Source organism: Orycteropus afer, unplaced genomic scaffold (assembly GCF_000298275.1).
Source record: "Orycteropus afer afer isolate SDZICR_OR568_19922 unplaced genomic scaffold, OryAfe1.0 scaffold00033, whole genome shotgun sequence".
Taxonomy (NCBI): Eukaryota; Metazoa; Chordata; class Mammalia; order Tubulidentata; family Orycteropodidae; genus Orycteropus; species Orycteropus afer.
The window spans coordinates 9917288-9944760 of NW_006921620.1; the positions used below are offsets into that span (position 1 = coordinate 9917288).

Here is a 27473-nt window from a genome sequence, read left to right on the forward strand (position 1 = left end):
GTGAATCAACTATATATAATAAAGGACGTCGTATAGTAGGCTAAATTTCTGAAAGAACACTGTGGAAGTTTAAACTTAGAATTTTCTTGGTAGCTTTGTGGGAAACTAATACTAGGGAGCCAGAATGAGTGAATCACCATAGTTTTCAGATTCTTGCCTTTTGAATTCACTTTAGGACTCTTAATTGACCAATTATTATATTGAAGGTATAGAAAATACAAATAAAGTATTTATTGTAACTCTGTTCCTTGTAGTATCAGAAATTATTAGGGGCAACAGTAGCATCTTACCCCTTAAGCTTGTTCCCATGGAAATATTTATCTGATAAAATTAGAATAAATTCTCAGGATATGGATATGCTTCTTTGAATAGATGTACCTGTAGCAGTAGAGCCCAGGTAAATTAAATATGAAATTTAACATCCCCTTGAATATAGTTAATCTCATGAATAATATGGCATTTGTTTTAAATATTTTTCTTTGTCTCTTAATTATACTGCTTTTCAAATAACTTTGAGATGACTTATATTTTGTATGCTAGAGTGATAAAGTTTTAATGCTAGAAAATGTTTAGGTTTTATTTTCTCTAACTTGTGTTGTGGAAAATAGATTTGTGGAGTATGGATGATCATAGTCAGAAGGTGGAAGCACGATATACTTAGCTACCATTTCATATTAGATTTAATTATATATCTAAGTTTAGTAAAGGATTTCTAATTCTACTTAGAACACCTGAATGTAATTCTAGACATTGATGTTTTTTAATCAGTTAAATAGATAATACAGATAATGAAGTTTATTTGAACTTAATTTACAGCATTAAAATTTTGTTATTTAAATTTTATTTCAGGCATTTTTGGAACTAGCAACAGAGGAAGCAGCTATTACTATGGTTAATTATTATTCTGCTGTGACACCTCATCTTCGTAACCAACCGATTTATATCCAGTACTCTAATCACAAAGAACTGAAGACAGATAATACATTAAACCAAGTGAGTATGTGTAGGTATATAAATAAAATGTCCTGAAACATACTAACAGAAAATAAAATATTTGCCCATTCAGACAATGTGTCTATAGGCGTTTTCTTATTTTAAGGTATTTTTTTGCCACTTCATAGCAACTCTGTAAGGATAGAGCAGAACTCCCCAGTAGAGTTTCTAAGGCTGTAAATCCTTATGGAAGCACACTGCCACATCTCTTCTGTGGAGTGTCTAGTGGGTTCAAACCACTGACCTTTTTAGTTAGCAATGTTGATATGAGTCAGAATTGGCTTGATGGCGGTGGGTTTTAGTTTCTTGCAGTATGTCCTTTCTTGTTAAATATTACATTAATTTAGAAGAAAAATCTGTGGTCTCTTTATATACTATATGATTTTGGTTAAATAATATATTTAAAATGCTTTTTTAGATCCCTTTCAAAAGGAATTCTAGAATAACAGTTAACGTCTGAGGAATCAGAATGTTCTTAATCTTGTTGCAAGTTAAAATTCCTGTGTACAAACTCTTTATGAGATAGGACTTATCAGAATTAACTGTACAACTCCACTCTTCAAACTTTGTGGCATGAAGTTTGGTGCCTTTGGTTATTTAACATTTTTATAGGTCTTAATTTCTTACAGAAGAATTCTTATTAAAGAAATGTTAATGATTTTGCTGAGAAAAACATCCTAAGAATGGAGAATATATGAATAGATTGATCTTTTGAAGTAGAAAATACTAATTCTTAAAATATTAATATGTTAAAAAAAGAATGCTTCGAGACCTAAATATATAGAGCTGCAGTAATAGTAAAAGCTTTAGCTCTTGTAATACCATTTTTTTAAGCTAATTAAATCTTTCTGTTTCAGTAAATATAAACTTTACCTGGCTTTGTCTTGTAGAAGATTTTCTGAGTTGCTCACTACTGTGTTATTTGTCTTATTTCTACTCCCACCTCATTTGCCTATGCTTCTGTCTGAGAAGTTGTTGTAGAGCCTCTAACCTGGTGTGAATTTCTCTTGATTTCATTCTTCAGCATATGTTGTCCCTTGTATTTGTAATATTATAGTCTGCCTACCGTTAGGCTATCGCTTGCCCCAGTTTCACATAGCTAGTTACTAAACATCTGTAGGTCTCATCTTATCTTATTCTTCCTCCTGAAAGCCATCCTTTGATTCACAAAGAGTGGATTATGGATTAGGTTTGGATTGAGTGCCTTTAATACTAAGTAAAATCACAGTGAAATGGTACTGTATGTATACCAGATTAAAGTTATAAAGGTAATACCTAGTTTTGGTGATAGTGTACAAAAGCTTGAACTCTCATATATAAATGATGGAAATGTAAGTGGTAGAATCATTTTGGAAAACTTAGAATAATTACTGAAGCCAAGCATGTGCATATTTTTTGACTTAGTCCACTACTAGTTACGTAGTTGAGAAAAAAGTGTGTGTGTGTGTGTGTGTGTGTGTGTGTAGCAAATGATATGTGTGAGATAGATCATGGTATACTATAGGTAATAGCCATTGTATCAGCAATCCAAATAATCAGCAGTAGTGCAGTATGTTGTGTATTCATTCAGAGGAGTATAATTTGGCAATAAGAATTATGAGTTACCTATAAAGCATAGTAATACATCATAAAAACACAGTTCATTGAAAGAAGCCAGATGAAAATAGATCATATATTATATGATTCCAGTTTATCATTGGAAGAGAGCATGAGTATAGCTTTTGGTGCATTAATAATACCTTTTAGTGATTTAGCTAATCATTTCAAAGATATGTCCAGTTTGTAATATTTTATTGAGCTGTAAACATAATTTGTGTCCTTTTCTGTATATATGCAATATTTCAGTAAGAAGTTTAATTTTAAAAAATTTAGTCTGGCAAGGCTCCTCTGCTTCATGGGAAAAAACTACACATAAGGTTATTTGATACTTAGAACTTAGAGTATAGTTGTTAAGCTAAACAGGAAAGTGGAGAATAACAGGGAAAAGTATTGGAGAATAGTATGAAGTAGATACATAGATATATGCTTGTATAGGTAGATGATAGCTCTGGAAGGATACTCAAGATATGTATGAGGGATGGGTAAGGAAAACAGCTGAGTGATAGGTTTGCAGGGAAATGTTTAACCTTTTGTGCCATTTGGAATGGATACCATGATCATGTGATTCCTATTTTTAAAAAAAGATACTCCTTTGTCTGAAATAGCAGACTAGTATTTTTTTAAGTTGAGGTATTTCTTTGCTTCTTATGATAGATGAATAAATATAAGTAGGACATGTTCATTAATGAAGAAAGTAATATTGCAGTGAGCTGTTTAAAATACTTTAAACGGTCTCCTGGTTATAAAATATTTTGGCTTTCATTTTCTTTATTCTTAAAGGTGTCCTAATTCTTTGTGTGTTCTTGCCATTCAGTCATTACTGTGTTCTTCCTATGCACATGTTAATAGAGTTTTTCAAACTATAAAGCATTGTAGAAGTATCTGTCATTTTCCTTTAAATTTTTTTGGAGTCCAGATACAGTACACATTATTTCCTTATCAGAGAATCTGTCAAAGTAATAATTGGAAATAATAACAAAGACATTTGTTTTAAAGTATTTAACATATGATTTGATTGGCAAATTTTCTAAAAAATACTGTGTCTTTACTTCTTTATGCATATTTCTTCACATTTCAAAATATCAAAAATAAGGATGGGTCTTACAGTAGTTGATCTGTAATGGTTTAATTGGCAATATGTTATTAGTCAGACATAAAATAATAGTGCAGTTTACCATTGTTGTCATAATAAAACCAAAAAAACCAAACTCATTGCCATTGAGTCAGATCTGACTCATAGCGACGACCATAAAATATATGGGAAATACCCTTCATATTATGTCTTGAGTCATTCCTGAAAATCTTGTGGTTTTGTACTAGAGTACAGGCAGTTGACAGAGAGACAGAAGACGGAGACAGAACAGTGGGCTGTCAGCTACTCTGACATGACCAACAGCCTGAATATTTCCAAGTGGCGGTGGGACCTGAGAATTGACCTGAAGATCAGCCCTGGTCACCAAGGGCTGCAGGGATGACTACACTAGTGGCCTATGACTAGGAAGGGAAACAGCAAGGAGGGAGACAACATGAGCTCTGAACTTTTGGCTGTCTGGAGGGCATAACCATTTTGATTGTTAAAAAGGAGTGGCCATTTTGGATATTTAAAGTGACTGAAGGTGCAGCCATTTTGAATGTTTACAAGTGGTGGCCATTTTGGATATTTAAAGTGGCCAAGGGCGCAGCCATTTTGAATGTTTACAAGCAGTAGCCATTTTGGATAGTTAAAGTGACCAAGGATGCAGCCATTTTGAATGTTTACAGGTGGTGGCCATTTTGGATTTTAAAGTGACAGCATTCTCATTCGGATTATGGGGACCTCAGAATAGTCTCTCTTTGCCAAGGATGGCAGGAACATACAGGAGGCTGACAATGGGAAAGGAGACAGGTGGTGAGTGTGTAAGTGCTGTCAACTAGTGAATAGAGGAGCACAGCACGGTACCCTCCTTACGTTGATAACATAAAGAAAAGGAAAATGGTGGGCAAGTCACTGCAGCATAAAATCATCAACAAATATCAACACGAAAACGTCGCAATGCCTCCAAGACAACAGAGCATCAGAGTGTACACAAAGAAGCAAGATAAAGAAGGAGAAATAAGGGACCTGGATACAGACCCAAAACACATTCCTGAGGAAGATGCAGCAATTGGAACTCCCTGATAAGGAATTCAAAAGAATTATATTTAGGTACCTTCAACAAATTGAAAGACAGATCAAGGAAAACACTGACAAAATTGAGGAAAACGGAAAGAAAACCTTAGAACAATTTCAAAAGATAATACAAGAACAAAATGACAAAATAAATGAAAAATTAGAAATGATACAAAAACTATAGATAGAAATCCAGAAGAATAATACTAAATTATGAGAAATAGATAACCCATTGACAGAGCATAGGATTAGAATTGAATCAATGGGAGACAGAATTAGTGAGATTGAAAGCAAATATCTCAATAATTCTTCGGAAAGGGTGTCAGTCAGAAAAAATGATCAAAACAGAATGAAGAAAGCCTAAGGTTCGTGTAGGATATCATCAAAAGGAATAGCCTACATGTAATCAGAATTCCAGAACAGGAAGAGAAAAACAAAACCATAGAAAAAATGGTCAAAGATATGTTGGAAGAGAATTTCCTTGCTATGATGAAAGATGAGAATATATCCATTCAAGAAGTCCAGTGAACCCCAAACAGTATAGAACCCAAAAGAAAATCACCAAGACATATCATCAAACTCATGAAAACCACAGACAAAAAAAGAATCCTGAATGCAGCACGGGAAAAACGAAAAGTTACCTACCAGGGGCAGCCAGTAAGACTAAGCTTATATTTTTCGGCAGAAACCATGCAGGCAAGACGACGATGGAATGGTATATATAAAACCCTGAAAGAAAAATTTCCAATCAAGAATTATGTATCCAGCAAAATTGTCCCTCAATACCATGGTGAAATTAGGCAATTTCCAGATAAGCAGAACGCAAGGGAATTTGTTAAAACCAGACCAACCTTACAAGAGGTGCTAAAGGGAGTCCTTTGGACAGAGAACTAACAATAGCAAACAACAACTAACCGTTAACACAATGATGACATAACCCAGAAACCAACCAAGTTATGGAAGTATCCAAAGTAAATAAGCCTACAAGATCATAAACAGGGAACCAGAGACATCAATTGACAAATGAGGAAAACTACAAACCAAAAAGAGGGAAAAAAATTGTGTAGTTACAGAACTTCTAGTTGGTAGAGTAATGAAAACAACTGCAAGATAGAACAGATTGTTTTAAATTTGGGATCAAACCAAATCAAACTCACTGCTGTTGGGTCAGATCCGACTCATAGCAACCCCTCCTTGGGTTTCCGAGGTAGTATCACTACGAAGGTAGATTGCCCAACCTTCCTTCCGAGGAGTGACTGGTGGGTTTAAACCTCCAGCCTTCTGGTTAGTAGTCAAATGCCTTAGGCACTATGCCACCAAATCACAGGGTAACCTCAAAGAAAATAAACCTTCACATCAAAATAAAAAAGAGGACCAGGAGAAATATTTAGCCAATACTAAAATGATAGCAACGAAGGAAGCAATGGCATGACTCATAAACAAAACAACCTCAGCACAGAAAATTATATGGAACAAAGAAATCAACACTACAAAAAAAAAGCACATAACAAAATGATAGCAACAAATTCATACTTGTCGGTAATTACGTATCTGGCAAGGGACTTATCTCTTAAGATTTATTGAAAACTCCAGTGCCTCAACAGCAAAGGGATTAACAATCCAATTGAAAAATGAGCAGAAGACATGAATAGACACTTCACCAAGGAGGATATTCAGGCGGCCAGCAAATACATGAAGAGATGCTCAACGATCATTGGCCATCAGAGAGATGCAAATCAAGCAATGAGATACCATCTCACCCCAGCACTGATGGCAAGGTTCAGTGTAGACAGAAAATAACAGATGCTGGCAGGAATGTAGAGAGATTGGGACTCTCATACACTGCTAGTGAGGCTGTGAAGTGATACAGCCACTGTAGAAAGCAGTAAGATGATTCCTTAGAAAGCTGGAATTGGAGGTGCCATTTGACCCAGGAATCCCATTAGTAGGTATATATCCTGAAGAGGTGAGAGCCAGGGCAGGAACAAATACATGCACACCCATGTGCATTGCAACACTGTTTGCAGTGGCAAGATGATGGAGGCAACCTGCAGAGGAGTGGATGAAGAAGCTGTGGTGCATACATAGAATGGAGTGCTATGCAGCACTGAGGAGTGATGTGGAGCCTACAGAGTGCCACATGACGTGGATGGACTTGGAGGACATTGTGCTTAGTGAAATCAGTCAGTCACAGAAGGACAAATATAGTATTAGTTTGTTGTTGTGGAGTGTCAAGAAAAGGTTTATATATGGAGGGAAACTTACTTTGTCGGAGGGGAGGGGTGGGAATACTGCAAAAAAAAAAAAAGCATTAAATTTTTTTTTAGTTGCAACAGGTGCATATGGTTCTTACTAAGCATTAGTTTAGTGCAAGAAAAAGCTCAAATGACTTCGATGACTTAAAATCCTCACGTGCAGTAAGTGAAGGTGATTGTGATGAATTTGTGATTAGGAGTTGGTTCACTTGTTTCAAAGGGAGGGTAAATTTACATAGCATTAAAGCAGGGCTTTGAAACAGTGTTGCCCTACTCAAAATAGTGGCACCCAGCTCAAAGGTAGTGACAGACTGCACTGCTTTGAATGTGTGTGACTTTCCACATTCTTGCCATTAATCCAGTCTCACTCAGTCACCTGAAAAGGGTCAGCCAGTGCTTTTTCCAAGTATCCATTCCAGGGCTTCAACCTGTAATTGTTCGCATTCCAATTACTGTGAGGAACCACCCAAATTGTAAAAATTACAATCTGTTCCTCTGTCACATCGTCATCCATCACAAAACCAACTGATACGAAGCCTGTATGTATTAAAGGGCCAATAGGAAATGTCTGTAAGTCAGACATTGGTTACCCAAGGACTACCTGTAGAGATCAATTTCTGTTCTAAATTTTTACTGTATATAGTTACATTACAATAGTATGAAAGCAGGCTTATTTGTACCCTCAATATTCCTCTTTTAAGATATTTTTAGAAATACATTTGGCCCTCCATATCTGTGAGTTCTGCATCCGTGGATTCAACCAACCACCAATCAAAAATATTCAGGAATTAAAAAAAGCAATTAAGTGGTCATAGCAATCCCTCAAAAGTTAAGAGGGAGTATAAAGTGCTATTTACATAGCATCTACATTGGTGGTAAGGAGCTCTGGTGCCTCAGTGGTTAAGGCATTTGGCTGCTAACCAGGGTGTCAGTGGTTCAAACCCACCAGCTGCTCTGTGGGAGGAAGATGAGGCAGTCTACTTCTGTAAAGATTTATAGCCTTGGAAACCCAGTGAGTTGCTGTGAATTGAAATCAACTCAGTGATGGTTTGGTTTGGGACATTGTATTAGGTATTATAAGTAATCTAGAGATGATTTAAAGTATACAGGAGGGTGTGCATAAGTTATATGTAAGTACTACATCATCTTATATAAAGAACTTGAGCATCCATAGATTTTGATATCCATGATGGTGGGGGGGTAGGTCCTGGAATCAGTCCCCTGTGGATGCTGAGGGATGGCTGTAACAAATTATTGGAGTTATTTTAGATATTCAGTAATTTCCTTGTTGAGGTTTACCGTGTAGGTGTTTTATGGAGTATCTAGTGTTAGACTGAATTTCTGTTCTTCTAACTTCCTGGTTAAAGCATTTCTCTGATGATGTGTATTGGCCAGACTACATCTTCTTTTGAGAATAAATTACATTGCCTATGTATTCTTTTTCAGAATTGGTCCAAAACTCTAGATAATTATTTTGAAGTAAATCTAGTAAAACACTTGAATTATTCACAGACAATATTAAGCTTGTAGCAGATGCTCAAAAACATTTGTTGAATGAGTATTAAATTTTGTTTGATCTGTGTTCTAGAACAGAAATGAACTAATAGTGTAACATGTAGCAAAATCTGTAATTGCTGTTTCTACAGTACTTATCTTTCCTTTCAATTTATAGCGTGCTCAAGCCGTTCTTCAAGCTGTGACAGCTGTCCAGACAGCAAATACTCCTCTTAGTGGTACCACAGTTAGTGAGAGTGCAGTGACTCCTGCCCAGAGTCCAGTACTTAGAATAATTATTGACAATATGTACTACCCGGTAACACTTGATGTTCTTCACCAAGTAAGTTCGGTTTAATTTGCATATTCACCTATAAACTGAAGAAATGATAAGAATATATAAATAATACGTTGAATTTGTTTTAACAGATATTTTCTAAGTTTGGTGCTGTATTGAAGATAATCACATTTACAAAAAATAACCAGTTTCAAGCTTTGCTGCAATATGGTGATCCAGTAAATGCTCAACAAGCAAAGCTAGTAAGTCTAAAGATTCTTTTGAGATGGTAATTCTTTTAAGTGGCAGAGATACAGAGCTAATGTGACTGACCTAACTTAGCAATAGCTTGTAGCATTATAAATGGTTGACATTTGTGTCAGCAAGATATTAGAAAACTTTAATATTAGTGATGAAAAATGTTTATTTTTAAAACTAGTCTGAAACGAGTTTATTCTTACCAATAATATAAAAACTAGTTGTCACTTAGTCAGATCCGACTCATGGGGACCCCATGTGTGTCAGAGTAGGACTGTCCTCCATAGGATTTTCAGTGGCTAATTTTTCAAATGTAAATCTCTAGGAATTTCTTCCGAGGCACTTCTGGATGACCTTGGAACCTCCAGCCTTCCAGTTAGTACCCTAGCGTAATATTCTGGACCACCCAGGAACTCGGGTCCATAATATAGGTTTATATTATTTTGCATTTTTGTTGATGTAAGTGGAAACATTTTGTGCTCTTGAGATAGTAGGGTTGTGTTGTGCATACATACCAGCCTAAGATTGTGATTTTCAAAAGTAAAGAGGTTTAGTAAACTATTTAGATAGTCTGAAATTAACTGTTGAGATAATTTGTCTGAAACTCTCAATACAGATGTAGCTCAGATGGCTGTGAAATGCTCTCAGTTTACTTATGCATACAGTGTTATTTCTGTGACCTGAAACAATTTAATAAATTAGATTTAACAGAAATTTTCATGAAGGAGCTTACAGATTAAGATATTTTCTATTACTATGTATCATTTTAGAAAGATGGAGAAATGAATTTCATTATTACCTATGTTTTTTCCCATGGATAAGATTTAGTAAATCTATCCATGTGATTTTCGGAACATTTTCATATTTAAAGATAGGTTTTCTGAATAGGTTTTTAGTCTACTTTTTATTCACATCATTTACCTGGTGGTGGTTGTTACAATGTGGATGCTGTTAGAATAGACTTTTAGAAGAATGATTGTTCTCCACAATCCCTAGCAGCCTAACCTCAGGGATACTTTGTATTTAATTAGTTACCAAAATCAATGTGGTGGTATATTTTGGGGTGACCAGTAGAAGACAGTATGGAAGCCATAGTCACCATAGCATTTTGTACAACTTCAAATATTTTTAAATATAGTATGCATTTTTCTTGTTGTGGATTATTTTCTTATAATTATTTTTTACTTATGTATGGTGTAATTTCAGGATGATATAAACAAGTACGAGGTGAAAAGTAGACTGCATCATAATATGTCTCATTTACAAAGATGGGGATATTTTTATGCATCTAGTAATTCTATTTTTCAAAAATATAAAATCTGTACTGAATAATTTTTATATTAATTTTTGCCTGTTGTTCTCTTCTGGTCCAGACTAAGAGTATGTGTTTAGCTAAAGGACCAATTAAATGGAATTTGATTTATAAGAGTGCTGCATTCGTGCTACAGTTTTTATGGGGAAGATAGTTCATATGTGTATTTTGTCTGAATTTATGATTACATTTACTCTTAAGATAAAGATAGAAGTTAGTATGTCTTATGTTTATTTAATATTTGATGTTCTTATTTATCCAATCTGCACACAGATAATAAGCATCTTAAAAGAAACCAACCTATCAGTATTTGTGAATCTATATATATATACTAGGAGCTCTGGTAGCATAGTGGCTAAGGCACTTGACTGCTAACCAGAAGGCTGGCGGTTCAAACCCACCAGCCACTCCTCGGAAGGAAGGTTGGGCAATCCTACTTCCGTAGTGATACTGCCTCGGAAACCCAAGGAGGGGTCGCTATGAGTCAGGGCTGACTCGACGGCACATAACAACAACAACAACAATATATATACTTGGGAGCTCTGGTGGTATAGTGCCTAAGGCATTTTGACTGCTAACCAGAAGGCTGGCAGTTCAAACCCACCAGCCACTCCTCAGAAGGAAGATTAGGCAATCTACTTACATTGAGAAAACACCTTGGAAACCCAAGGAGGGGTCCCTATGAGTCAGATTCGACTTGATGGCAGTGAATTTTTTTTTTAATACATATACTCACTCAGGCTCTCTCTATAAATCTGAAATTGTAATTCAGTAAAATATATAATTGTTTCATTAAGTATTTGTTCTGGTATATGAACTCAGCTTCACTTATTAGGGAAGGAAAAAGGAATTTGTATCCTAAACCTGCTTTCCTCATTATCTTGTAATCCAAACACCTTGGTAACATTTTTATTTTAGTGACTTTAGTCATTTTCCTTCTTCATGCCTGTGTCAGAGCTGTTGCATATACTTAGAAAATAATGCATAATCTAATATTTTGTACTGGTTTAAAGTCATGAGTATCAACCACAGATAGTCCTATCCTGCTTCTCATCTTACAACATTTCTTTACTTAACATGTTCTGCTATTTCAGATAGAAATTCCCCTTCCACCACGTCTCTCCTAACTCCCGCTTAAGACCTTACTTAACGCTTCACAGGAAAAATAGAAACTATCAAATGAAAAGTCTTAGCAGCTTTTTTCACAAAACTTGCTATCCCACAGCTGTTTTTCCCTTCTGATAAAGTTTTTTTTTTTTTTTTTAACTTAGATCAGTAAATCCTTGATCCCATCCTCTTAGCCTGTGAAAAAACTTTCCACTATCTTTCATCCCCTTTCTTTTACATTTTTGTCTATACTGACTAATTCTCACCAGTATTTCAAGCATGGTCAGACCTCTCCCATTAAATTTATCCTTAACTCCGTTTATGTCCACATATCACCCAGTATCTTCTTTCTTTTCCTGTGTATAACCAGTTTTCTTATTTAAGCTGTTTATTCTTCTTACTTATGAAAGAGGGGAAAGCCTTCAACGAGATGGATTGACACGGTGGCTACAACAATGGGCTCAAGTATAGGAGGGATCATGGAGCTGGTGCGGGATCGGGCGGTGTTTCATTCTGCTGTGCATGGGATCTCTATGAGTCGGAAACAACTCAGCGGCACCTAAAAACAACAACATTCTTCTTACTTTCTTCTAATTTCTCTGCCTATGTAATTTGTTTTCTGCTGTTATTTACCCAAATGCTCTTCTTAGTATACCAGTAATCATTTGGAGTAGCTTAATCCCAACAGCACTATTTCTTGTTGTACCTAACCTCTAGGTAACATTTGACACTGCAAACCACTTTCTTAACATTTTCTCTTCTGGTCTCTAATACTTCTCACCTAGACTTATCCTACCTCTCTGAGGTTTCTTACTTGTTACATCCATTCCTCTCTGTCTGGAAGTTCACCTGTTCCCACAGCTCAGTTATACCATATACCTTCATGACTGTGACAATGCTCACATCTCTTTCTCTAGCTCAGCCCTTTCCTGAGACCCAGGCTAGGAGCCCAGTAGACCATAGGGCTACTTTCAGACCTAACTTAATCAATCTAGCTCCTCACCACCCAACCTACTTAACATCTAGTGTTCTCTGTGTCAGTAAAGCAAAAGATACTAACTTCAATTTAGTTGACAATCCAGAAAACATGGATATCTTTTCTTCTTCTCTCCTCCATCCTGTAACCAAATCTTATTACTTCTAGTTTGTAAATGTTTGCTGAATCTATCATCTTGTCTTCAACTCTGCCGCTACCAACCTAATTTAAGCCAGTGCTGTTCAAAATGCTGGTCTCTGATGTTGTAAGGACCTTGTGCCAGCTTACAGATCATCACAATTCTAGCTGTACCTTGGTTAATTTTGATGTTGGTTTATATTATGGCACAAACTCCTTATCTTTGTGCAGGGTATTTGAGTAGCACTAGTATAAACCTCATCTTCTCTTACATTTCTATTTCATTGCCCTTCTGACTAAACTCACCTCTTTGACCTCTTTCCTCACATTCATTATTTTTCCAGAGTTGTAAGAATGATCTCAACTTCAATTCATATTACTTCCATTCACAGATAGTCCTCTTCTTGGCTTTCTATTTGTTATTTTATGGTGATTTTTGTTATTAAATTTTTGTTAGTTTATTCAAACACAAAAGCGGTCCATGAATTGTGCATCAACCAAACTGAAATGGCTTAAATCTCTGAAGAAAAACAAGTTGAAAAAGTTTTGAGAATAAATGCACAAGCAAAGCAAAGTTTAAACCTGATTGCCTAACCATATTAGAGAGGCTTGGTTTTAGCTGATTTGGGAACTCCGGTTGGCCATTGATAAGTTTTATTTATTGCTTTCTTAGGGAGTCAGGCTTCAAAGTTCTAGTCTTTATGTGTGTGTGTGTGTCTGTGTATATGTTTGGGGAAGGTTTACACAGCAGTTTGTGTTTTCATTCAGAAATTTCTATAAAGTTACTCAGTGGAGGTTTTATGTTTTTGAAAAATAGAATTACTTGATATATAAAAATATCCTCATCTTTGTAATAATGAGACATATTATGGTGCAGTTTGTCTTTTCACCTAGGAGTTTAAAAAAAAATACTTGTTTTATGCCACCTCGCAATTATAGCATATATAAATACAAAATAATTTTAAGAAATACCTTTTCAGGAGAATTTTTTTAAATTACAAATACCTATAGTTTATTCGGGAGCTCTGGTAGCATAGTGGCTAAGGCACTTGACTGTTAACCAGACGGCTGGCGGTTCAAACCCACTAGCCACTCCTCGGAAGGAAGGTTGGGCAATCCTACTTCCGTAGTGATACTGCCTCGGAAACCCAAGGAGGGGTCGCTATGAGTCAGGTCTGACTCGACGGCACATAACAACAACAACAACATAGTTTATTCAGAAGGATCTCTGGTGGTGTAGTGGTTAAAGCATTCAGCTGCTAACCAAAAGGTTGGTGATTCAAACCCACCATCCACTCTGTGGGAGAAAGATGAGGAGGCATTCTGCTTCCTTAAGATTTACAACCTTGGAAACCTTATGGGGGCATTTGTATACTTTCCTTTAGGGTTGGTGTGAGTCAGAATCACTTGCTAACAGTGGGTTTGGTTTTTGGATTTGGATTATAGTTGATTCAGGATAGTGACATTGTACTTTTTGAAAGGTTTTTTATATGGTCATTTTATTTTAGCATACAATTAGATTGTTTCTCATTATTGATTTCTTCCAGGAGATTGCTTTTCATTAGTTGCTAATAGTGAAAATACACATACGGTAAAATATTAGTAAGGAGCGCTGGTGGCATAGTTCCTAAGTCATTTGACTGGTAACCAGAAGGCTGGCGGTTCAAACCCCCCAACCACTCCTTGGGAGGAAGACTGGGCAATCTACTTCTGTAGAGATACCACCTTGGAAACCCAAGGAGTGGTCACTGTGAGTTGGAACCAATATAATGTCATTCATCCCTTCTTACCCATCCCTTATTGCTTCATGTAATTCTTTCAGAGAAGTAATAAATTTGTCCTTTCTTACTTCCTTGGACAAAGATTCTCCTTGACAACTGAGTAATTCTGTTATTCTTTTCTTGGAATCTGTGCCTTCCATATTCATATAGTTGGAGGATTTTTATGATGAAACCATTGATTTTAGGATAATTTAAGAAAATTTTGCAACATATAGTGGTTTGGAATTGTTTTATATTGATAAGTAATTGGTCTTGAAGTATTTTATTGGTATTATAAAACCATTTTTGCATTCTGGATTTTGATCATTTTTTTATGAGTGCTAAAACTAAAAGTTAGGTATTGGAGAGATTTGAAGCTTGAGGTTTCTCTGAACATCTGTTAAATCTATAGACACCCCCCAACCATTTCCTTAAAAAAACTAAGATACAAAATAAATACTAACAAACATTGAAGTAAAATTGCAAGTTTTCTTGTTGCTTTTCATATTTTCAATCCATATCCAGTATTTCATTGTGCTGTTTGAATTGTTTTCTATGCCTGTAACATATTTTTCTGAGTTTTGATTATAATACTTTAACCATAAATCCTATATATATTTACTATGAAAATTTTTTTCATGATTGTTTTTACTTGCTTCCTGAACTTTCCCTATGAATGAATGCATTTAATTGGTCTGTCTGTAAATTACCTGGAGTTTTTCTGTCAGAAAATCTTTGCTCTAGCGGTATCATTTTATATTACTTGATTTCCTAAACACAGGACTAGTTTGTGTGGTACTGTTACTTCTTAAGATTTTATAAATACATGAGCTTGAAGTGAGACAGGTTGATGTGAAATTATGCATATATTTTTAAAAAACTGATTTTTCTTTTTACTTTGTGGTCACCTTACCTTAGACTATTAAAAGTACATCCTATTTTAATGGATACTCTACTTATGTTCCTTTTTTCTTACTAACAAATGTTTCTACTTCACCTGTTATTGTTTGCTGATTTATCTTGATTATACAACATAGGTATACTGTGTAAATTCTACCTACATAAACATTTCTTTAAAACATTAAAAGGGAAAAAATTGAAATAAGGCAGGGCTTTTTAAAAATTGGCACATTCATTCTAGACATTTGGCAGGGTCAGTTAAGCTCAGTATTGCTTGGAAAGAACTGAATCCAAAGAAACTACAATGATATTGTTAATGTAGTAATTTTGTGCCCATATTTTACTCTTATCATTAATTGCATATCAACTCATACCCAGGTCTGTTTTTCTAAGATAGCATTTTTCTTTGATACTATCAGTCACTTATGAGTGAATTTTGCTCTTTTTTTTTTTTGGGGGGGGGGGGAAAGTTTACAGAGCAAATTCAATTTCTATACAGTACTTCATACACTTTTTGTTTCATGACATTGACTGCAATTCCCTACAATGTAACAGCTCTTTTCCCACTTCCTCCCTGTAGTTATCTCTTCTCTGTGTCCTTCTTTCCTTTGCAGTCCTGCCCCATGAGCTATCTTCCTGTGCGAATACTGCCTGTTCCTCATCAGTTGATATTCATATGCAGGCACACCTCATTTTATTGCTTGATTGTGCTTTACAAATACTACATTTTTTACAAATTAAAGGTTTATGGCAACCCTGGTGTTATTGTTCCAACGACAACTTCGTGTATCTGTAACATGTTTTGATAATTCTCAATGTTTCAGATTTTTCATAATGTCATTATATAATTATAGACTTCAGTATAGTGTAAACATAACTTTTATATGCACTGGGAAATAAAAAAATTTGTGTGACTCGCTTTATTGCAATATTTACTTTATTGTGGTAGTCTGAAACTGAACCTGCAATACCTCTAAAGTATGCCTGCATTGCATTGAGATACAGGTTTTGTTACTTTGCTTACATTTTTCTTACAGGAAATACTGCAAAGGTAAATGAACACCTATTTTCATTGCCTTTATTGCCTTTATTATAGCAGGATATTAAATGAATAATTATATTATTCTCACTAATAAAGTTGATACTTGGCTTTCACTCTTAGGAGATGGTAGATGCCTTGCCTAGTCCAAATGTAATTTGAACCCTGATGGGTATGTTGTTAGTAGAACTTTCATCAATATTGTATTGCATGAACTTCTGTTAAAAGTTCAGGTTTGTTTTCAGCTTAATAAATATATAAAACTTAATTTTTTATACTGAAGGAAAATGGTTTCTATTTCCAGAGAGTGGGAATATTTGAATGCATTACAAGTTTTATGTATGTTAGTAGCTGTAGAGACTGACTTTCTGCATAATAACAAGATAGTTTTATTTTTAAATCTGTTTCAGTTACTTTCTGTAGTCAACCATATGGCAATTAAAATGATCATATTAAAGTAATACAAAATAAAATTTCTCTTGCAAACATTCATTATGTGACTGAAAATATGTTGGCCTTATATTAAGTCTATTGTCAATATAGTTCTGGATTTACTTTGACACGTCCAATAGATCTTGGGCTATTGATATTGATGTCTTACTTGTCTGTTGTTATCAGAAGCATTGTTTGATTTCCACCCACAGTAATTTATAGAGTTAAGCATGTTTGTCATTTCTGAGCTGTTATATTATTACAGTAAATGCCGTCTTCTTCTAATGAAAAATTAACAATATACTACCCTGTTCTCTAATTTGTTCCAGGCTTGGTATGCAGCTGGACTAGAAATGGTGATTATATAGGAGCAGAATAAAACATAATAATCATAACAGCATTTGCATATTTCTTCATACTTCACTATATACTTTCACATACGTGATCTTTTTAATTTGATTTTCACAGTAACCCTATATATGGCAGCCATTAGTATCTCTGTTTCCAGATTAAGAAGTTGAGGTTCAGGTTAAGTAAGTTGATCAAGATGACCTAATTGAGTCCAGATTTCACCTCTAGACTTTGTACTCTTTCATCCCAGGAATTCCTTGCTAATTTCCTCAAGTTACTCTGGTTCAGATTGAATACCTGAAGTTAAGCGTAATACTAGTTGCTCTCCAGTTTCATGGGAATCATAGTGATGTTTATTTGGTTTGAGCCAACCTCATATAATGTGGCAATAGAAATGACCTCATAAAACTATACCAATTCATATAAGTACTACCATCCTTACAAAAATATATTTGTGACCCTTGTTAGTTTTTTTAATTAAACTGTTTACACCTTTAAAATATTTTAATTAAACATATTAGTATGGTTGCTTAGCTGGATATATTTTAGATTTAAGTAGCACTTTCTATTAAAGATATTTAGTGGTAGCTGATACAGGTTGATGCTGACTTGACAGCAGCTAACAAATATAGCAAAGTATGATTTATTAAATTTGGTCCTTTCTCTGATGACTTTTTTATGTACACGTTTTTATTGTTGGGTTTTATTGTCAATTCATTACTATTTCCTAATTTTCATTCCTTATTTAAGATTGCTGACACACTTAATTCCCTTTTACAGGCCTTAGATGGTCAGAATATTTACAATGCTTGCTGTACCCTAAGGATTGATTTTTCCAAACTTGTGAATTTGAATGTAAAATACAACAATGATAAAAGTAGGGATTATACTCGACCTGATCTTCCTTCTGGAGATGGGCAACCTGCATTGGACCCAGCTATTGCTGCAGCATTTGCCAAGGAAACATCTCTTTTAGGTATGATTTTTATTGTCTATACCATTTTTCTCCCATTTTGCCAAATGGGAAAGTACCTGTTAAAACTCCAGTAAGTATAATGAATTCCCAATTTTGGAAGTTAACACATTGTGTTAAATTTTATGAGTTTTGTTTTTCTCAGGGGAGAAAGCGTGTGAAGTAGGAGAAAAACGTAAAGTATTTTGATGAATGTAATTATATCCTCCTTATTCCTTTCCCATTCTCAACTTTTTCATGTATACCATTCCCCAAAAATAAAAGAAGAGCACTAATGAAGAAATACTATTGACTGTAATATAATATTTACATGTCACACTTGATGTTGATATGACTTTGTGCATATTTTGTAGGGCTATTCTGATTCTTCTAATTTAGTATTACATAGAAATTATGAAATGCTAACAGACAAAAGTCTGTGTAATGGGAGTAGGCACATGGCTCTTTTGAGACATATTATAGCCTCTTAAAAAAACAAATCACAACTTTCTATACAAATTATTTTGCTATTATTTTTATTGTGATTTGAGTGAAAATTTACAGAGCAAGTTCACTTTCCCTACAGCAGTTCACATACTTTGTCTCATGACATTGACTACAGTTTGCAACAATGCAACAGTTCCCCTCCTTCTTCCTCCCAGTAGTTACCTCATCCCTGTGTCCATCCCTCCATGCACTGCTGCCCCCTGAGCTGTCTCCCTGCCCATACACAGCCTTTCATTTCCCATGATTGTTCTCTCTAAGGAGTACATCTACCTCAGGTAAATGTTCAACTCATATGCCTGTGTTTTGTTTGGCTGGAAGCCACCGTTGTGTGTTCAGTTCCAGACCTGAAGGGCAGTGAGGGACCATAGTCTAATTGGTTCCGCCAGGCTCTATCAGACCAGCATACCTGGTCCCCCCCCCCCACTATTTTTTTTCCCAAATGATTTTGAGTTTTGTTCCACATTGTTCTCCCTCTCTATCCAGGATCTCCTACATAGATCCCCCCTTCAAGTGGCTGACTGGTAGTCAGGCACCATCTAGTTCTTCTGGTCTCATAGTCATATAGGCTGTGGATCGCATGGTGTGCCAGTCGCTAGTACTAATTGTTTCCATGGATCTTTGGTTTTCTTCATTCTTCTTTGCTCCGGATGAGGAGAGACCGATTGTTGCATCTAGATGGCTACTTGCAAGCTTTTAAGATCCCCTCTCTATCCAGGATCTCCTACATAGATCCCCCTCCAAGTGGTTGACAGTGGTAGCCAGGCACCATCTAGTTCTTCTGGTCTCATAGTCATATAGGCTGTGGATCGCATGGTGTACCAGTCACTAGTACTAATTGTTTCCATGGATCTTTGGTTTTCTTCATTCTTCTTTGCTCTGGATGAGGAGAGACCCATTGTTGCATCTAGATGGCTACTTGCAAGCTTTTAAGATCCCAGTCCCTACTTGGCAAAGTAGGAGGTGGAGAAATGTTTTGTATAGTATGTTACGTCAATTGAGATTGATGTCCCCTGCAACTATGGTTCCGAGCCCACAGGTTCAACTACTTGGTCCCTCTGGGTAGCTGGCTATGACCAAGAAGTGACTACAGCCTTGTCCCTTGTCAGCTCTACTATACACCTGGGAATTCAGATCACACAAATAGACTTATAGGACCATTGTCTGCCAACTCTATACATGGTCTTGGGTTCACTCCCTGCTTCATAGACATACCTAATAGTTCAGCCTGTCCACCCATCTATCCACCTGTATACCGATTTTTGCCTTCACTGACAGCACAGTATTGTACGTGCAAAAGGGTTCATCTTTGTTGTCTTTACCTCCCATGTACCTCTCTCTGTCTTCCTCTTCCTCAGTGCCACCATGTTGATCACTCATATTTGGTACATTGCCCTTCTCTTCACCCAAATCAATACTTATCTCTCCCTATCTAATAGTGTTCCCTACCCTCACCTCCCACCCCTGGTAACCAACAAAGAAAATTTCCTTCCATAGATAAACTTTTCCTTGACTTTTACAATAACGGATTAATACCATATTTGTCCTTTGCTGATTGACTTACTTCACTCAACATAATGTCCTCCAAGTTCATCCACGTTATGTGGTGTTTTGCAGATTCTGGGTTATTCTTTAGGGTTGCATAGTATTCCATTGTGTGTATGTACCATATTTGGTTATCCATTCCTCAGCTGATGGACACTAGGTTGTTTCCATCTTTTGGCTATTGTAAATAGTGCTGCGATGAACATGGGGGTGCATATGTCTGTTCTTGTCCTGGCTCTCATTTCTTTAGGATATATACGTAGTAATGGAATGGCTGAGTCAAATGGTATTTCTGGTTCAAACTTTTTAAGGAATCACTATACTGCTTTCCACAAAGGTTGTACCATTTTACAGTCCCACACTATTTTTGTTTTTATCTTAATCATTTATATTTTACTTTGTTATACAATGGTTTTGAACCACCTAACAAAATACAGTGCAAAAGTATACAAGTAACAATTGATGGAGTTGAGATGAAGAAAAAAGTAAGGGGAAATATAGGTGTAAATACTATTTTGTGAGTAAAGTGACTAATAATTTAAGATGAAACTTTACAGTTTTATTTGATGGGTTTGGGACATTGTTTTTGATTTCAGACATTTGTAAAATTCTTTTAAATCAGGATTTTTGTCCATGTGGAAACTGAGATTGATGAGTCACAAGTTAGTTCTTAGTTTATGCCCATTAATTTTTTAAAAAAAGTATTATAATAATGTAATTCTTAGAAATATGTATTTTCTGGGAATACATAAAAGTCATGCTGTCCATTTGTGAGTGTGAAATATGTTAAGTAATAGAGCTGTGAAGAGAGACACCATAATCTACAAGAAACGCAATTGTTACTTGAAATTAATTCTAGGGACTTCAAACAAAACTGACCCTTTATTCTAATTGTCTAATTAATCTAGCATAACCCTAATTATTTATTATAATTATAACAAATGTTTTAAGTAGGTAATAGTCTTCCTAACAATCTTATCTGTGGCTGCTCAAGCTTAAGTCTGGATTCCCTCAACTCAGCTCAAAAATTAATAATACTATTTCGTATTATATGATATTTCAAGACAGTGAGATAATAGTGAATTACATATGCATGGCCCTTGCTTATCATTAGTACTAATAGTTTTAAATTCTTTTCTGGCAAAAATTGTATTACGTTTTTCAGAAGAGAAAGGAATCAACATTTATTGAGTAGCTTCCAAGTGCTAGGCAGATCTGCACTAACATATTAATCCTTACACAGTAGTCAAATGAAGTAGTTGATGGCATCAAGATTTTACATACAGTTTCTGAGGGGTTTACAGATTCACATGCAATTCATTAAAGGAACAATTTAAGGACAAAAATACCAAGATCCTCCAGCTAGCATTAAAAGAGCCCACAAAACATTTCCTAAGATACTTGGGAGCCTATTTATATATATTTATATGTGTGTGTTTACATTTAGAACTTGAGTGGAGGCATGGTTACAAGTCACTTGGACTCTTCTAGGAAATTTTTCACTGTTTTCAATCTTATGACAATAGTGTAGTTTTTTAGGAGATAATCATAATTAAACCTTTCTCAAAAAATACTACAAAGCCTTGGTGCAACTAACTTTTATCTTTTACTCATTTTTTCAAGAATTCTGTATTTTTGCATTGAAAACATAAGTGATTTACTCAGCTCTTAATAAATAAATTTATATAGTATATCCTTAAGCTCTGTGTAACATGATAGTTAACTAAAATTGGAGCTCTGGTGGCATAGTGTCTAAGTAAGTCGTTATTACATTAATGCATGTTTGTTTCTGTATATATCTCTTCCAGATGAGGAAAAAGAGTTTTATGGTACATGTTTAAAAATATGGTAAATCCACCTTCCTTTATTTTGGATGTCTTCTTTTTTTTTTTTTTGTAACTTGTTTTATTGGTTTTGTATCTTGTATATTTCATTTTAAATATACTCAAATAGTTTTTGGAAATAGGTAAGTTACTAAGTTTTAAAAGCCAAATAGTAAACTCTTCAGTTTTGATAATTCACAAAAGATAACCATTCTTAATATTTTGATATATTTCTTCTATATCTGTATACACACACACATACATATCATTTAAATCACTTTGTTTACAGGTGTGTGTTGTATTTTAATGTTAAAAAAAAAAAACACTGCCATTGAGTCAGATCCAACTCATAGCGACCCCTCCTTGGGTTTCTGAGGCGGTGTCAGTACCGAAGTAGATTGCCCAATCTTCCTTCCAAGGAGGCGCTGGTGGTTTTGAACCACCAGTCTTCTCGTTAGCAGTCACATACCACCAGAGCTCTTATTTTAATGTAACTGTCATGTTATTAAGCATTTTTTGGAAAAAAGTACAATTTTAATAGCATACTAACAGATATATCATACCACTGAAAGTTTTATCTTTTGTCTTAATGTAAAGTAACATGAATGGTATATGAGGGGGACTATCCTAGCACTGAATATTATTTTTTAGTTTGATAGGAAAATATGTAATTATTTTAATTTTACTGCTTTACAAACTAGTTTGAACTTTTAAATGCTTATTAGATATTGGCAGTTCTTCTCCGCATTGGTGCTTCACATTCTTTCTTTTGAGATGTACACTAATTCCTGTGAAATACTTAGCATTGATTTTTGTTCATATGTGATATGAAGTGAGCTTATAGCATTATTCACATATTTTGGACTAGACCAATTGAGAAAAAAGTCTCAATCTGAAATCCATTTACCAGGCATTAAGATATTTTTTTCACATATTTGGTGGATATTTGTGATCTTTATGAGGAACCACTTACTGTATTGGTTTTTAAAGCAGTCTTCGAAAGCTCTTTACAGTGTTATCCATTATAACAGTAGTGAGGTCATTCCTCATGGAATTATAACTAAATCTTTCCTATGTTTCTTTGCCTCAGTTATATTTAATCTGTCTAGTCTCTTCAAAGTACAATCAAACTAGTATTGATTGGATTCATATCCAGATGAGTCTGCTTCAAATATACTTGTTTTGAAAAATCAGATAATTGAGAGAGTATCCTTTTATTTCAAAAATTTTTTAAGAATACAAATATAAAGTCACACTCTTTTGTATTAAATATTTAGAGGGAAATATTTTACCTTATATGATTTTCATAGCCAGTTTATTAAGTCTAATTATTACTTTAGATTCAGTATTATAAATTTTGATTTATTTTGCACAGTACATTTTTAAAACTAACACTTACACCTGGTTTCTCTGCTTTTTTGTTTTAGTGCTAGTAATCATAGTGTCTTAGAAAATGTAATTTACTTAAAGAAGGGAGACTTTGAGTGCTTTGTAATTAGTTAGAAATCTGACATCTAAATACATTATTGAAAACCTGGCAGACTATTAGTCATTCCAATACTCCACTTTAAAGAACAAGGTGATCAGAAATCCTTGAAATTATAAATTGAAACATCATTATAATGATCATTTTATCATGTGTAAGAAGTGTAGTTAATTCATTAAGGGATGGATTACTTCAGAAAGTTGCCAGAAGTAATTAATTTTTCATGATTGTGTTGTCTCTATTAAAAAAAAAATTAGGGAAGATAAAGCCTACAAAGTGTACTTACTTTAAAGTTTTCTATATAATTTAACTTGAATAAAGTAGCAGCCATTCCTGTGACATGGTCTCAACAGAAAAGGAAAGGAAGTTTTTCATTGGAAATCTGTTAGTATATAAATATCAATAGAGAATACATAGAACAAATATTTATTCAGGAAGGTAAAATAAAGACGAGGTTGAGCAATCTACTTCTGTAGTGATATTGCCTCAGAAACCCAAGGAGGGGTTGCTATGAGTCGGGTCTGACTTGATGGCACATAACACCACCACCACCAAAATAAAGACATTAAAGACTGATATTTCTCAAACTTGACTGCATATGGACATCACCAGTCCCCACCATAGACTGAAAATCACTGGATATGGGTTTCAGACATTGTTTTTTTTTTTTTTTTTTTAAGATCCCAGTAAGATGGTTACTGGTATGTAGTGAGAGTTGAGAATTACTACTCTCGAAAAACATTTGTCCTTTTTAAGATGCTAAATTTTAGCTTTTTAGCAAAGTTACTAGTGGTGCCCCTATAAAAAAAGTTTCATAGAGCCGTTGAGCAGTATTTTAATACTTTGTCCATTTATGTGATTTAAGGCTAACTTCAGATTTACGTAGCTAAGGTATCGTGATACTATTGTGATAAAATTATTGGTTAGTTTAGCTGTTAAATCGATTTCACCTTTTTCTTTGCTGTGTTTATGTTGCATAAAATTAATGTATACAAACTCATTTTGAAATGATTTTCTTCTTTGCTGTTTTTGTGTAGATCATTCACATGGTAATTTTAAAAACCTTTTTTTTATTACCCAGAGATTTGAATCATCATATATAATAAAAAGAATGCCATAGGTCCCTCATCTTAATGCAGTAGTTCCCACATTTGATTAATCTATTGATTTTTTCTTTTGTTTAAAGGAAATCCTTGACATCATGTCATGTCATCTCAAACATTACCATGGTATCTCTAAAATAATGACTTTTTCTTACCAAACCATAGTATGATCATCATACCTATCCACATTTTTTCTATCTTTGACATTGCAGAACATGGAAAAAGAATAGTATGTGAGCATAATGTTGAAGCAAAAGTCTTGTACTACTTTGTAAAGTAAAACCAAGTGAGACTAGAAAGGAAACTAGCTACCATAAAAGCCTAAAGTGATTGCACATGAGCTTCAGAGGATTAAGAAAGTTGAAGAATGAAGTCAGGAGAAATTTAAATGACAGAAATGGTCAAAAGAAAAAAAGATGGAGCTAAAAGAGGGTGTTAAAATGGATGATAGAGTAAAAATCATCAAAGTAGAGGTTTTTAGTAACTCCCCTGTTCGGTAGTATGTAAGACTAACAACTAACCCAAGTCCTGAACAGGAAGAAATAAGACTAAAATAAATCATGTAATTGGCTTTGGAAAGAAGTTTTAGAATGGGAAATGAGGAAGTAAAATTCTTCATCCTTAAAAATCTTTAAGGAACCTGAAGGGATAGACTATTGAATGTAATATGGGATCTTGGATGAAATTCTGGAACAACAACAGCAAAAAAGATAACTAGGTACAAGCTAAGACAATCTTTTAAGTATGAATTTTAATTTATAAATACTGGTTCATTAATTACAGCAATTATATCATACTAATTTAAGATACTAATAATAGGGGGAAATGGGAACTCTAGTATCTGCAAGGAGCTCTGGTGGTGTAGTGCCTAAGGTATTTGACTGCTGGCCGGAAGGTTGATGGTGCAAACCCACCAGCCCCTCTGCAAAAGGAAGATTGGGCAATCTGCTTCTGTAAAGATTTGTTGTGTCGGAAACCTGATGTGGATCGCTATGAATCGGAATCGACTCGATGGCAATGAATTTGGTTGGTTGGTTGGTTGGTTGGTTTTGATAGTATCTGCAGTTTTTCTCTAAAACCATTCTAAAATTAAAAAAAGTTTATTTAAAAATGGATTAAATTTATAAATGACTTAAAATATGCTAAGGAATTAACTTGGCTGAAATAGGGTACAAAATATGGGCAAGGTTAGGGATGATTGATTGTGTCAGTGAAATAAGACCTAAAGGGAAAAGGAATAATCGATAAATTATTTTACTTGTTTCTGAACTTTGGGACTTTGAGTCTGTATCAGATACATGTCTTTGTGTCCATCAGTTTCAGCAAAGGGAAAATTAGTAATACATTGTCAGAACCAATGTGGGATATTTATAAAACAACAGAATCATTCAAAATGTCATTTCATATGAAAAGGATCCCTGTGACACCTTCCTTTTCTTCAGCATATGGCAGTTTATGAAGCCTTTTTGCATCAGTTTAACCTTACAACAATTTTGAGAGTAGAACAGGTATTTTTATCACTCACCTTCAGTATTCATAACCAGTGTGTTTTCTGCCATACCTACTGCCTTAGCTACAGATGTAAATCATTGTAATTAAAATTATTATTTCTGTTATTAAAAATAGTCCTTTTGAATCAATGTGTATGTATAATGAATGTAACATGTTTTGTGTAATTTTTACAAAGGGATGATAGTATGTTATCTTCTTACAGCTAGGATTTAGCATTTAATGAAAAATATACTACACACTTGTCTAGAATTTTGTTATAAAGACTATCAAGAAATATTTTGTAGTTTATTACATTTTTATTGCAGCCAGAAATACTTACATTACGTGTAAAGAAATTTTACCTCATTGATAAAATTTATCAAGGTAGAGTATAATGATTATAATTGTGGAATCTGTCCTTGTGTGCTGTTGAATCGGTTCCGACTAATAGCAGCCCTATCCATAGGGTTGCTGTTAATCTGTCCTAAGAGGCGCTAAGATTCAGTAAAAACTTAGATTGTGCCAATGATTTAGAACTGCCCAAATGTGACATTAGGAGCTCTGGTAGCATAGTGCCTAAGGCACTTGACTGCTAACCAGAAGGCTGGCGGTTCAAACCCACCAGGCACTCCTTGGACGGAAAGTTGGGCAATCTACTTCCGTAGTGATACTGCCTTGGCAACCCAAGGAGAGGTCGCTATGAGTCGGGTCCGACTCGACAGCAAATAACAACAACAACAACCTAAAATGAAGGATCATTTGGTAGAAGACTAGATCACCTGACTCAGTAGCATAATAGTACAGAATGGTGGTGGGATTTTGGTAAATGGGAATGAAATAGCACTTGGCAGAAGTAACAGGTTACATTCCACTTATTGGAAAGCTTTCTGTTTACCCTTACTGAAAGAATATTTTATTTAATTGGCAACAGCCTATCTATTAGAAAAATTAATGTAAAATTCCGTTAAGTTCCTTGATCATTAATGGTATTTAATTGATGGCCCTCTCAAAAAATCTGGCTGACCTACATAAGAAAAAAATGTATCTATTTGAACCCAGATTTACTCACGAGTTAATTTGTAGTCTTATTTTTACTAAAGCATGGTACTGTTTATAAAATTAATGATGCTTTCTGGCATTTTGTTTTTAATCAAGTCTTTTGAGTATACCAACCTGAAAAAGAGCATTTGCCTAGACTTTTAAAATGTTTTTCTCAATTGTTTTTCTGTGAATAGACTTAATGTTCTAAATCATATTGTGCCACCAAATTATCTCTATGATAAAGCCTATATTTCAAGAAGGAAATATATTTGAAAAACTCAAATATTGTGAGTTTTTAAAGGTTCCTTCCCCCGCAAGGTTTTCATTACTTTAGAATTTTTGGTAATTTTCATTAGGACGTTTAATTTTGTAAATTTTATATTAGCATGGTAGAAGTGTAATTTAGAAGAAACCACTTTCTGAAAAACTGATATGTTAGCTTTATACTGTCATTGATATATTGAGTTTAAGTAGATATTTTGTATATG

The 27473-nt window shown here is 34.6% G+C and overlaps 1 protein-coding gene across 1 annotated transcript in view; it reads left to right on the top strand.

Moving 5' to 3' along the window:
* PTBP2 (polypyrimidine tract binding protein 2) overlaps nt 1-27473 on the top strand; it is a 58971-nt gene that overhangs the window by 21318 nt on the left and 10180 nt on the right. Inside the window, exons 3-6 of the mRNA XM_007936079.2 lie at nt 850-993; nt 8669-8833; nt 8920-9030; nt 17821-18016. Coding sequence (XP_007934270.2) covers nt 850-993; nt 8669-8833; nt 8920-9030; nt 17821-18016 — 616 coding nt within the window. The remainder of the gene's footprint in view (nt 1-849; nt 994-8668; nt 8834-8919; nt 9031-17820; nt 18017-27473) is intronic.